Genomic DNA, 13,711 nt, shown 5'->3' with positions numbered 1-13,711 from the left:
ATTCTACACAGTGCAGTTACGACAGGAGATTCAATCGTTAACCTTACACATGATACAATGTTTGTACCAGCAATTAGATGTAGATATTAAAACATACGTATTATCTATCAAACAAGTCTTTAAACACACAAATACACACTCAATATCACACTCTCATATACACGTACAAACGTACGACCCTTGCACGCACTACAATTAAATCAATTTTAATTATATTAATTCCATGTATGACACACGCTAACACCTCCGTTAGTTATAATCATGTAATTCATGTTTCAAATCACTACAAATAGGTGATGTTAACAATATTTTCTTATACAGAAAATGTAAGCTTGAAAAGGACACTACGATTGAATCAATTAATAAGTCTATTATTGCATGTACGTAACTAGATATAACCAGATTGATGGTTTATGTAATTACAGGTAATTATAAATGTATATACATTCATGATTAAGAAGAACAAAACAAAAACCACACTGTATGTACAAATAAAAACATATACATGTACACAGAACACGTACACGTGACAACATGCATACATGCATACCTAAACCAACACACATGCACAGAAAATCGATTATTAGAACTATCAGTTAATTAATACACGTACATCACTAGATATAATTAGATTTGACGGTTTATGTACTTTCAGGTAAGTATATAACCATTTCATGAATGATAAATTGTTACTGTATAGTACGATACCCTACACGCATACGTATATATGCAAGGCAAGTCTTAAAGTCTAGTTATACAGTGTTAAATCAATCTGTTTGGTCACCATGTCGTGGACCGGGCATATCCGGAGTGGTCATGACATGACCAAACCTACACAAGTCCTTCTCCGTTGAGATCTGGAGGTTCCGGTCCGAATTGTCCTTCACCATCACCTTCCCGTCCCAGGTCCAGGTCTGGACCACTGAGCTGGACGGGTTCTTCACCAACTGCCGGCAGTGAAACGCAAGTTTATCGCGATGTTTGGTAAGATCCTCATTTACCGACACAGACTTTGTAGCAGGACAATCTCTGAATTTCTTACTGGACTTCAGAAATGTACGTTTAGCCTCATATGACCGTAGTCTCATGATAATCTGACGAGGTTTGGACCTCGTTTTCACGGGATTTCCAACGCGGTGTGTCCGCTCTATATCATCAGCACTAACGGATATGCCAGCTTTGTCGATGACATCCAGGACCAGAGCAGTAGTATTCTCATGTTGGGATTCGGGGATCCCAGAAATTCTAACCAAAGGCCTACGGCTGTATTGTTCTAAATCGTCCAGTTTCAGCCGTAGGTCTTGGTTCTCTAGCTTTATGGCGTCTAGTTCGACCCTTAGGGGTGCCATTTCCTTTTGTATCAAACTCGAGATTTCTTCTACAAGCATGTCTCTGACGGCCACAGCTATATCTTTTATATTATCTGGTGAGAGATTTACATTGTAAGCTTGAGGACTAGGGGCATGGCCCGGGGGATAGCCAACAGTCTGAGGGTAGTAGTTGCCAGGAAGAACGTTGCCGTGGGGAGCTGAGGGCGTCGACGTACCCATCGGGAGGTAAAGACCAGGTGGGCCAGGGTACAGAGGGTAATTTGTGGGAGGGCTTTCATCGGTAAGTGATCCCTGTCTGGCTTTTTTACTTTCGGGAAGAATTGGAGACGAAGAAGACGTGTTAAAAAAATGTTTATTGGAAGTGGAAGCAGAATCCATGGTTAATAGTATGAACACAGCATGTGCATGTACAATTTCACAAACAGTATCTGTCAGCTGACGGAGCGCGCACAGAAAAATGTAAACAAACAGGTGTGTATAGGTAAGGCACACAGTCGTGGTCAGCAATTCTATACAGGTAAGGCACACTATCGTGGTCAACAGGCGTGACGAACACAAGCTTGTACACCAGTGTATACGTTATACATCATGGCGACCTCGGGATACGATACAGTTTTTCAACATGTAATTACAGCAATGCATGATAAAATTATTGGAGTCCAACTGCATGAACCTAATTCAGAGTTAGTATATTACCATAATCCAGCTCATTTAACCAAACAGCAGGCCACAGTAGTGTATATTTTCACATTTCTTGCAGAGCTAAGTTACTAGGTGTCACCAGACCGAAGGCCGGTAACTCCGATCCTCATTTATTTAGGAGATGATTATCCTCCCCCAATGAAGTTTCAGAGCAAATTTGGAACCCTCTTTGGCGTTTAGAAGAAGATAGGTTTTAAAGAAAAAGTTAACGACGGACGACGTCGGACGACGACGGACGACGGTCGCTGCGCCACGGCACTAGCTCACTATGGTCCTTCGGACCACGTGAGCTAAAAAATTAGGCGCCCAAATAAACATAGATCACGGTAATGGTTCTCCACCGAAACGTCAAGATTAAAAGTCATCAACCAGTAATATCTATTCTATTGGTTGACAACTGTTTATCGTGATATTTTGGGGAGAACCATTATCGTGATTTGTGCTAGTTTGCATACGAAATACGCATACGCTTATAGGATACTCATATAAATGGAAATCTATCAATAAAATCTTCGTAAATCGTTCTGATTTTATGTCTTTGATATCTCAAGAAATAATAGATTACGTCGGTAACTATGAGAAAACACAACATTCTGTCATATAATCGTACCTTTTATAACTTGCTGCGTCTTTAACTCGAACGAAAATCTTCCATCATGATCACTTTGACTTTTAAAGCGCGCGTTACGTATAAGACCCGTAAATGAATCATCATCAGCCGAGCGTTTGAACCGGCCTGTTTGGCCTGCATTACAGGTACACCTAACATTTTCAAGCGTTTTTACCACAAAATTTTAGCAGCATATTGCGCCGCAATATGACCACCCAGTTTTCACACCGCCACATGTCATGCCGAATTGTTTACGCCTGTGTTGTTGCAATTTGTGTAAAGGCAGCGGAGCTCCAGTTTCCAAGTTTATCCGAGCCAGACACATTGGGACATATGACATATATAATCATTCAGACGAAGAGTAAGTTATCCTCATAATGCACTCTAAGCGGGCCGCTTATCAGTACCAGTTAAATGTATCGTTCCTTTTTGAGGGAGACCAGTTATCGTACTGTACATTATTCTGAATATTTACAAGCACCAGTTATTGTAAACATGACAACACAAACCTAGAACTACGTTTGAAGGATCCATAGACAAGTTGTCGTTCCTAATTATTGTTTGCTCGTGGTCAGATCTAGAATACGCATACAGTAAGACAACTGGTGAGGTGGTTGGACCCGAATCAGAACAGTACCCAGATCGGATCATTCTTTGCAAAAATACATTAAAATCAATAAGTGTGTCGACAATTAAATTATTACAATAACTTATCCTTATAATATATAGTTATGCATGCTTTTTATTCTAGAGATAATGTATGTATACATTTAAATAGCATCAGAAGATGTAACAGTTAGAACTCTATATTTCAAACTCAAAAGCTAGTTTTTAAGAAATTGCGCGTGCGAGGACGTTGTATTGTGTTTCAGACTGACGGAATATATTAGGAATATAAAAATACCTGTATTCATTCAAATTCCAAAGATCATCATAAAATATGAAAATGCCGGCATAGAAATGTTCATTTGAAGCGCAAAACATTGCAAAATTCAAGCTGTAATCCGTTTTGGGTACTGACATTGCAAAAAACGGAAACATCAACGGTGACAGCAGTTCTATAAATATCTCAGGTGAGCCCTTGTGTGTATTTCGTTGGTAAGAACACCCATTGATATTCTTCTTTTGGTACAACTATAAACTAATATAATTCATCTACTGAATTTTGAATATATTGAATGCAGAAAATGATGGTAAATGATGATCCATTTTGAGTACTGTCACCTTATCCCCCAAAAAACAAGATAACTGGTCGTATACCACTTGGTCACAATCCAGTAAGATCAACCAAACCAGGTCCAGTATAATCAGCAAATTTACATACATAGGTTAATTTAGCTAAAGGCCTATACTAGTAGGTACATGTATTTACACCTATACTGCTTTTTTAAAATTCGAATTTCACAGTAAAACGAGAAAAAGTTGATTGAAAAACATGAGGCCTTCTTCAGCAAAACAATTTGATCCTATATCTATTTCAAAAATGACAGAGGCAATCACAATATGGAGTTGATCTGTGGAAAGTTCATTGCATTTGGTCGCATCAAATACCTCATTACTCATTGCTCAGGAGTGAAATGTGAGAAAGTGGCTTGTGTTTGTGTATTTAAGGATGTGAACTATGAGGAGGAAAGCGGTCTTTGGCATTTTCAATCAAACAGTGCTACAAATGTACAGAAATGAAATTTGTTCATTTGTCATTACTCTCGCCTCCATCGGTTCATGCCAATAAAGGTGAAAACGTGTGTCGGTGTAATCTTAAAGTTGCGACGAAGAACGACACCAAATGAAACCGTTATTACTGGTACGGTGCATTAGCCTTATCTAATTGGCTGCAATACATATATGCTGTTAAAGTAGTTTGACATACAAATGTAATAAGAGATAATATGAGGCATATTAAAACAAACAAAATGCATAATGGCGATTTTAATCTGTACTTCAAAATTGGTTGATTTCAATGAAATTCTCTAGTCACAAAGGAAAAATTTCTTTCATTGTTGCGATGAAAACAATCAACACATGTGCAAGTTACTGAGACATATCTGTTATATCAGTCTCGGTCAAAGATTTTAAAACGTTTCATCTAACTCAGTCACATGATGTATATCCTAATAGTAACTGTCTCCTTTCGTACATAGCACAAATGTGCGTATATATAGCTGTCTTCATAGTCACAGACCTACAGGTTACAGTAAACTTTAGAGTTGAGCAACCAGCAGACATGATTGTAACTGTCTTCGAGGTCACACAACAGGTTCCATGCAACTGTCTTCATGATCGAGAAATATCGACCATTTCCCTTATAAAATAAACAATGACGATATTATTTCCGAGACCATCGCTAATTTCCGGAGTGTCGGAAACTCTATCTGTCCTTTTATGCGTAATCGTTAACACGTTGACTAATTTCGTTCCGCCGTTTTGTCCCGGAATCAGTAATCTGCAATTTATACGTAATCAGCAGACGATGAATTCCGCATCTAGAAATCGACACCGCCGTTCGCAACAAACATGGTCCGACTTTCCGCTCGACTACTGCTGGACCATAATGTCTAATAGAGGCGAAACTCGATAACGCGATGTCTTTGGATTTCTGACGTAATTCTGCCAAAAGTCATCAAAACCTGTTTTGCAATAATGTTTTATGGACAATAATTCGTCATTTTATTTTGCTGATTCTACATTATTCTGATGAAACATAATCTATTTCGAGGTCAGATTTCAAGCACGCGTTGTCATTTTATAGGTATTGCCTGCACGCTACCATTAACATTCATGTACAAGAGTTTAACTACAGCCGTCTATATCCGGAATGACGGGACGGTTTATAGTTTTTGTATTACATCACATTCATGATGATGATCAAATATGGAATATATCATGTATTATCCATTTGTTTGTCAGCGGACTGCGAGTATATTGGAGTCACGAGACATACCTGTACCTGGCATTGAGTGCAAATACGTCAAAGTGGGTGGAGCTAAATAAGTAGTTTAATTAAAGTTGTAGGTATGTTTTGATACAAAGAAATCAAGCGAGACATTTGTTAACTATAAACTAGCCATAACCAGAACAAAAAGAGTAATAAATTACAAATCGATATAAAATGCATGTATTTGCGTTGTAGAGTATCACGTAATTCCAAAATCCGAAATGACATCTCGTTCTCCCATCTCCCTTTGTTTTACTTCAATCTTTTCATGACCTTAGATTCCTTCCTCTGCTCTGTGTTTTCCCCTGCTGCCTTTCCTCCTACCACGACACATCGACCCCCTTATCATTCCTTACCTACACTTCCTTCTAGGTTCCCTCCTTTACATTTCTTCCCTCTCTTGCTTTGTTTTTTCTCTTTACATTTTTTAAAACTTACAGTTTCTTTCCTCTACATTCTTCTAATTTTATTGACTTGTACTTCGATTCTTCCCTCTACAATTTGTTCCTACCTTCCCTTTGTCTCCCCTCTCTTTCCTTGCCCTAGTCTCATTTGTTACTTCTTCCACTCCGGCTTCTCCCAAATCTTTGGCACTTAACAAGTCTCCTTTGTCACTTTGCCAGCACTCGGCCCTTTTCCCCTGCTCGTAGCTTCACAGACGTCTAGGTGGTTCATCCTCGCATTTTTGCCGTCCTACGACTCTATTTAGTACGGTGGAGATATATCCAATATAGGGGTGATCGAATGCTATTGTAACGTTATTGATTCAATGTAATAGCCGTGGTGACAGAAATGATGTGACAGCCCCATCTCAAATAATATAACTACCATCATCATATCATTACTACAAATAAAGCACTGCACCGTCGCGCCATTATTTGACGGGGTCGTCCCCGCTGCAGCAGCGGAGAGCGAGCTTGGGTCGATTCAAGACTTGCCTTGTTTCTAAATATGGCAAATTTAAGTGGACAACAAACACAAACAATAGTTACCGGAGTTGGTTTATGGTATAGCATCGCCTCTCAACATTACCTCAAGTGCAATTATATCGTTAATCATGAAAACGTTTATTTACAAAGCGAAGTGCAATGCAGCTTCATAGAAGTTGTTTTTCATCAGTGTCTATGAGGTGCTTGTGAATATGTGTGTTTTATGCGTAAAGTGCGTGTGAGTGTTTGGTTTTCTGTAACGTCAGTACAGTAACTGTACTGTACGTATCTGTGTCTTTACAATAATTCCGAGGCGGAATTTTCAGGAGTAACACAACTAAATCAGCCAATCAGCAAGTGTTTCATACGTTTTCAGTTCCTATCTAAAATCAGTTCCGGCTAATTTCTGGGCCACTAAGGAAGTTTAATGAGAAAATGGTGACAGATATTTAGATGAATGAAATGAACAGGTATATTTAACTTTTGAAAAAATGTTTACTTTTGATATATTTCCATTTTTGTGTGCGGATTTGCAGAGGCAAAATGTCGGGGTGCGTTTCTGTTTTAGGTCACCAGTTTAGCTTTTTAACTACCGGTTGTCAATTTCTGAACGTTGTGACACTCCAATATGCCACTAAACCTACCAACAAAGTCATGATGTAGCCTTTGTAAAGTATGAATTTGTGAATCTAGACAGTTGTAACTGGTGTTGAACTTCAAATATCAAAGTTATTAGCTAAACAGTTTAGTTATAACCATACTGTCCCTGGTTATAACATATAGTAAATGATTTTGTTGTGTGAGTCCTTTCAATTTGGATCACAGTGTATGCAGATCCTGATGTAGACGTATACATAAGGTCGTGATAAATACGGTTCATTAAACAGGTACAGCGTATATGTCCATACGGAGACGCACTCTCGTACAAAAGGCCCTATAGGCGAGTCATGGATGTACAATGTACCTTCATACGGGGCCTGGGGACATGTACATGTACCTCCATACGGGGCATGGGGACATGTACAGTTACCTCCATACGGGGCCTTGGGACATGTACATGTACATGTACCTCCATACGGGGCCTGGGGACATGTACATGTACCTCCATACGGGGCATGGGGACATGTACAGTTGCCTCCATACGGGGCCTTGGGACATGTACATGTACATGTACCTCCATACGGGGCCTGGGGACATGCACATGTACCTCCATACGGGGCGCCTGGACATGTACATGAACCTCCATACGGGGCCTTGGGACATGTACATGTACCTCCATACGGGGCCTGGGGACATGTATATGAACCTCCAAACGAGGCCTGGGGACATGAACATGTACCACCATACGGGGCCTTGGGACATGTTCATGTACCTCCATACGGGGCCTGGGGACATGTACGTGTACCTGCATACAGGGCCTGGGGATGTATACATGTCCCTCCATACAGGGCCTGGGGATGTATACATGTACCACCATACGGGGCCTGGGGATGTATACATGTACCTCCATACAGGGCCTGGGGATGTATACATGTACCACCATACGGGGCCTGGGGATGTATACATGTACCTCCATACAGGGCCTGGGGATGTATACATGTACCACCATACGGGGCCTGGGGACACGTACATGTATCTCCATACGGGGCCTGGGGACATGTACATGTCCTCCATACGGGGCCTTGGGACATGTACATGTACCTCCATACGGGGCCTTGGACATGTACATGTATCTCCATACGGGATATAGAACACAAGCGGGTCAGTTATTTAAATACATTGTATGTCCTTGACAATTGTATACCAATACACCACCCTGGACATGTTCATAGCCGGAGTCTTGACACTTTTGTATACACGGAGCTTGCAAACATGTATGGAGCTAACTATGCAATATTTATTGGAATACATGTACACTTTTTATATATATGCATGAACCTAAACTTACAACATAGTACATTAATTCCTTACTTAATTGACCTTCAACCACAGCACATGGTGAGGTAAAACCCCAACGTTGTGTTGAACTCCCAGCTAGCTGGACATTTATATTACGTTAACCCCTTCAATCATTATCCAATACAAAACTTGTATCACGATTCTCGGTACAAGTCCATAGTGCATAAGGAACTGTTTGATCGAGCGAATCGTGTCAAGAAACTCCCGACCCCGAATCTGTCTTCTGTATCTTTATGAAAATCAATGTTACTGCTGTCGAATTGAAATATGAAATAAAGAAAATGATATCAAGATGTTCAAAAGAGATTTTGAGTTGGGGAGAATATGGTATTAATCGATGGGCAGAGACAGTGTTTAAACTGACATGATTGGCTCAATGATTCTCAGCTAGACAGCACGGGAATCCTCGAGTTATCTCCGGGGTCTCATTATAGCAACATGGCGGAATGCTGACTTGTTATTTGGATACACTCAGCTCGTATCTTCCTTTATAAAAGTTTCTTTACTACACTGATCTAAAGAGAACATATTGATATCAAAAGCATTTCAGCGAACTAGACATAAACGTGATCTAATTGGGCATTGCTGTTCGTGTTTGGTCAAACAAGGTTGTAACCAAACAACGTCAAAAGTGTATTCAAAAGTAATAAACATCTTTAACTTCAACTTCCCTCATCTTAGAATTTCAGTCGATTAAAACGATTAATTCATCCGAATCTTCAATATTTTTCCTTTTTTTTGGGTTAATACCGGTCCCGTATCCGGTGCAAGAGTTGATTGATTGACATTCTTTATTTTTACGAAGCTTCGCGTATCTCAGTGGAGAAAAACTTTAGTTTGTGAACCTCCTTTATCTCAGCTTAAGCAGCTTCTAGGCCTCCTCTATATCGCAGGAAGAATTTTCATCTATGTCACAGGAAGTAGTTCCATGGTCTCCTTTATCTAGCAGGAAGAAGTCTCATCAATGTCACAGGAAGTAGTTCCCTGGTCTCCTTTATCTAGCAGGAAAGAGTCTCATCTATGTCACAGGAAGTAGTTCCATGGTCTCCTTTATCTAGCAGGAAGAAGGCTCATCTATGTCAAAGGAAGTAGTTCAATGGTCTCCTTTATCTCGCAGGAAGAAGTCTCATCTATGTCACAGGTAGTAGTTCCCTGGTATCCTTAATCTCGCAGGAAGAAGTGGCATCTATGTCACAGGAAGTAGTTCACTGGTTTCCTGAATCTCGCAGGAAGAAGTCTCATCTATGTCACAGGTAGTAGTTCCCTGGTATCCTTAATCTCGCAGGAATAAGTCTCATCTATGTCACAGGAAGTAGTTCCATGGTCTCCTTTATCCCGCAGGAAAAAGTCTCATCTATGTCACAGGAAGTAGTTCCATGGTCTCCTTTATCTAGCAGGAAGAAGGCTCATCTATGTCAAAGGAAGTAGTTCAATGGTCTCCTTTATCTCGCAGGAAGAAGTCTCATCTATGTCACAGGTAGTAGTTCCCTGGTATCCTTAATCTCGCAGGAAGAAGTGGCATCTATGTCACAGGAAGTAGTTCACTGGTTTCCTTAATCTCGCAGGAAGAAGTCTCATCTATGTCACAGGAAGTAGTTCCATGGTCTCCTTATCTAGCAGGAAGAAGTCTCATCTATGTCACAGGAAGTAGTTCCCTGGTATCCTTAATCTCGCAGGAAGAAGTGTCATCTATGTCACAGGAAGTAGTTCACTGGTTTCCTGAATCTCGCAGGAAGAAGTCTCATCTATGTCACAGGAAGTAGTTCCCTGGTATCCTTAATCTCGCAGGAAGAAGTCTCATCTATGTCACAGGAAGTAGTTCCATGGTTTCCTTTATTTCGCAGGAAGAAGTCTCATCTATGTCACAGGATGTAGTTCCCCGGTCTACTTTATCTCGCAGGAAGAAGTCTCATCTATGTCACAGGAAGTAGGTTCCTGGTTTCCTCTATCTCGCAGGAAAAAACTGTTTGAACTCATTCTCTAGTCTTCTTGTCCGAAGTATTTTCCGGGTCTCCTCATTGTTTAGCGGAGGTAATATTTTGACACTTTTTTTTCTTGCAAGAAGCAAAACAGTTTTATATATTTCACGTTTTTTGTTACAGAAGATAATTCGCGGATATCTATCACTTTTGTTCCCCCTGTTGAATGCGTAAAAGGGTGCCGTAATGTTGTAGGAAACCGAAGTATCATGATTTAAACCAACAATGTCGGACAGGTGACCACTACATGTTCACGTCAGATCAGGGAATCGAACCCCAGTCGTCTTGGTGAAAGGCGTGTGCTCCTTCACTGTGTCCCGGACCACAGAGAGTGCTTCCTCTGTCTACAGGGCGAAGTTTCTAAGTATAATCTCCGGCAGAAATAATTTCTGTCAAAACATTAAAGTGCAGCATACATTCCATTTGATGTATCCTATATTTTCTAGTATTCTCCTGTTTGAAAACTATTTGATTGTTGTGAAAAGAACTCTTAAAATTCTTAGTGTATTTAAGCAATAAACTGCATAGATGTGGCAGACCAACTGGCAGTAATACCAATGAAGGTGATGTAGCGTATGACTGAACCTCGAGCACGCCATGTTTCGCTTTCGGTTGTACGATGGCGGACAATGATGAACTGAGGGCTTTCTTCTGGTGATTTGCTACATTTCTGTTGTACGATCTGAGGGACGACTCGCATCTGTGATCACTCATGTACATGATATGTCGTGCCTCATAACCTTGGTCGTTCAGGAACTGTATAGCTGTTGCTCGGAGACAATGAGGGGTGTACTTTTTGTCGATCTTGGCTGCCACACATATGTTGGACATGAATTTCGCGAATGTGCGTTTTGACAAAGATTTATTGGTGTACCAAATTGCCGATTCGATCGGTTTCATTACTGCACTTTTGTCAAATTGGTTAAACAAACTCGTTGCAGTAGGGTCTGTTTTTTCAATGAGTCTTTTTAGCATTTTGATTGGACACTTACTGTTAACGCTTGCATACATCCGTTTTCCATTTTCACCAGAATGCGATAGGCCACCTTGTATGTTTTTTTGCTGTGTTTCGTGCGACAGTGTTGCATATTCACCAGAGCTGTCGCTTTCGAAGACAAATGAGTCTGGTTTCAGTTGATGATGGAATTCCATCCCTCGTGACAGGAAATGGACAGCTAGTACATACCATACATACTGTCGTAATATTACCGGGGAATTAGGAGCAGCATCAAAGTAGGAGGACATTTTTTCCAGGTCATCTTGGTCAATAATTTCTTTATGTGTGACCGGTTTAGAAAGGCCAAGTCTTGTTCTCTGTTTCAGTAACCCATCAAGTATACCATTGGGCGTTTTAAACTCTGTGTCGCGAACAATATCAACATTCCTGTGAATGTCTGATAAATGACGGTTGATTGCTGCTCTTATGCTGATGAGGCTGTTCCTGTGGTACAGATTCTCTACGTCATTTTCATTTTTGGGGAGAGGCCGAGCTTCACAGTAGAATTTCCCCAGACTTTCAGCAAGCTGATGGACAGGAACAATTCCCATATCCAACTGTGCTCCTGTTGTCTCCTTGTTCCATTCTGATAGCAAAAAAATAAATATGAAAGGGTTGGAACACAAGAGATGAAGTTAATAGATAGTCTGCAGAATTGTTTTCATTATATATAAACAGAGGCCACCACTTGAACTTACTGCCACTGATGAATTGAACTTACTTTTCATTTTTTGTACCAGTTGAGACCTTTTTTGATTGCTTTACATTTTATTGCAACAATAATGCGTCTTGATTGCTTGAATGCTGCTGCAATCAGATGTACACAATATGATATTCTTCAAGAAAGTTCCCATTTGTTTGGACTATAGACATTATGTTCAAATAAAAAAAATTGAAGTGGTCTGTCCAGTTTTATATTTATCGTATTTACATACTGTGTAACTTATCAATTTCAGCAAAGCAATTAGGCCTTTTATGTAAAATTAATCCATTTTCAAAATGTAAAACAAAGCAAAACTGACTCTTTGACTTGCAGTTACAGAGAGCGCTCCATTAGATTAAAATAAGTTTGACACTGAGAACAATAATTGAAAGTTTTGCCTACCTTGAAATATTTTCAACCCCCAGGCTGTATTTTTTTTAGTGCTTGGTGCTTGTCTTTCCGCAAATAATTGCTCCAAATCATGACCAGAGACACTTGGGAATCTTGATTTCTTGGCTTCAGGTTCCTGGTCACATTCTTCAGTTTGATGAACATTATTTTGATCAGGTTTTGGCTCTGTTGGAGGGTTAATAGTATCAATGCTGCTTAATGCTTCATTCAACAATTCTGATATATCGGGTGGTACTACCCCAAGAAGTTCTGCCATGCTTATTGTTGCAAAAATAGTATCATCATCACTTGGTATTCCGTCATGATCACTTTCTTGTAAACAAGCTGGAATTTGAAGATTAAAGTTTCCAAGCTCTTGATGTTCAGCCATCTCAGCAACAGCAGCAGACGACAGTGTAATTACCCAGAACCCACTCAGTAAAAAAACTTTTTTTTTTTATCATATTTTTTTTTTTTTTTTCAAATTTCACTCTAAATCGTGTTATTTAAAAAAAAAATGCTAGAAAATTAATCAGAAATTATTTTATTAAACATTTTGACATTTTCTTCAAATCTCATTTCAATGTAAGTTGACAGTGTATGGCGGCCATGTTTGTTTACATTGTGCAAGTCAGATGTATTCATACGCCCTGCAAAGACCAACTTCAGTTATTGTCTCATACAAATGTACGATGAAGCTGCTATTGGCAGTACTTTAGTAGTAATATAGAAGGGCTTTGCCACACCAAATGTAAATATTCCAGAATGCATACAGCGCCAGTTTTATATATGGACTAAACGCGATCGACAGACAGACCTTCTATTGTTTGTGAAAGCCTCGACCTTAGAATAAATAAGACAAGTTGATCGTACATTGTAAAGTTCATTTTTATACAAAATAATTCGGAATCAAATATCTGATGCATTGTAATACATGTACGTATACTACTGTATGATTGTACGACCAGAGCTGCAGCTGTTCAATACGTCTACACTCGCCTTATTAACCCCGTTTACATACAAATGTTTGTATTACCTAATACAGTGTCGTTAATTATCCCAACAACCTTAGCTAACTAAGTTACAACATGAAGTAGAAGTATTTTCTGACACGTCTGTGATCACGTACCAGTACCGCAGTTCCTGTGACATCAATGTTGCTTCCGAAAGCTTATC

General features: G+C 39.7%; 1 protein-coding gene across 1 annotated transcript; it reads right to left on the bottom strand.

Moving 5' to 3' along the window:
* Positions 1–10,696: 10,696 nt before the first annotated feature.
* LOC110461412 lies at positions 10,697–12,926 on the bottom strand. Its single transcript, XM_021514855.1, has 3 exons — positions 12,548–12,926; positions 11,001–12,028; positions 10,697–10,789 (listed from the first exon to the last, which is right to left on the bottom strand). The coding sequence occupies exons 1-3, from the start codon at positions 12,924–12,926 to the stop codon at positions 10,697–10,699; spliced, it is 1,500 nt and encodes a 499-aa protein (XP_021370530.1).
* Between the last annotated feature and the right edge of the window lie 785 nt (positions 12,927–13,711).

Source organism: Mizuhopecten yessoensis, unplaced genomic scaffold (assembly GCF_002113885.1).
Source record: "Mizuhopecten yessoensis strain PY_sf001 unplaced genomic scaffold, ASM211388v2 scaffold10611, whole genome shotgun sequence".
Lineage (NCBI taxonomy): Eukaryota > Metazoa > Mollusca > Bivalvia > Pectinida > Pectinidae > Mizuhopecten > Mizuhopecten yessoensis.
The sequence above is the reverse complement of the archived record's forward strand: the minus strand, read 5'-3'. Positions and strand labels throughout refer to the sequence as shown.

Bases quoted from the DNA above. Each gene is read 5' to 3' on its own strand.
- LOC110461412 (XM_021514855.1), bottom strand. From the start codon at position 12,926: ATGGCTGAACATCAAGAGCTTGGAAACTTTAATCTTCAAATTCCAGCT. The intron at 12,029-12,547 runs GTAGGCAAAACT...TTTTGCTATCAG, and splicing joins GGGGTTGAAAATATTTCAAG to AATGGAACAAGGAGACAACA. The intron at 10,790-11,000 runs GTATTACTGCCA...TTCGCCCTGTAG, and splicing joins ACGCTACATCACCTTCATTG to ACAGAGGAAGCACTCTCTGT.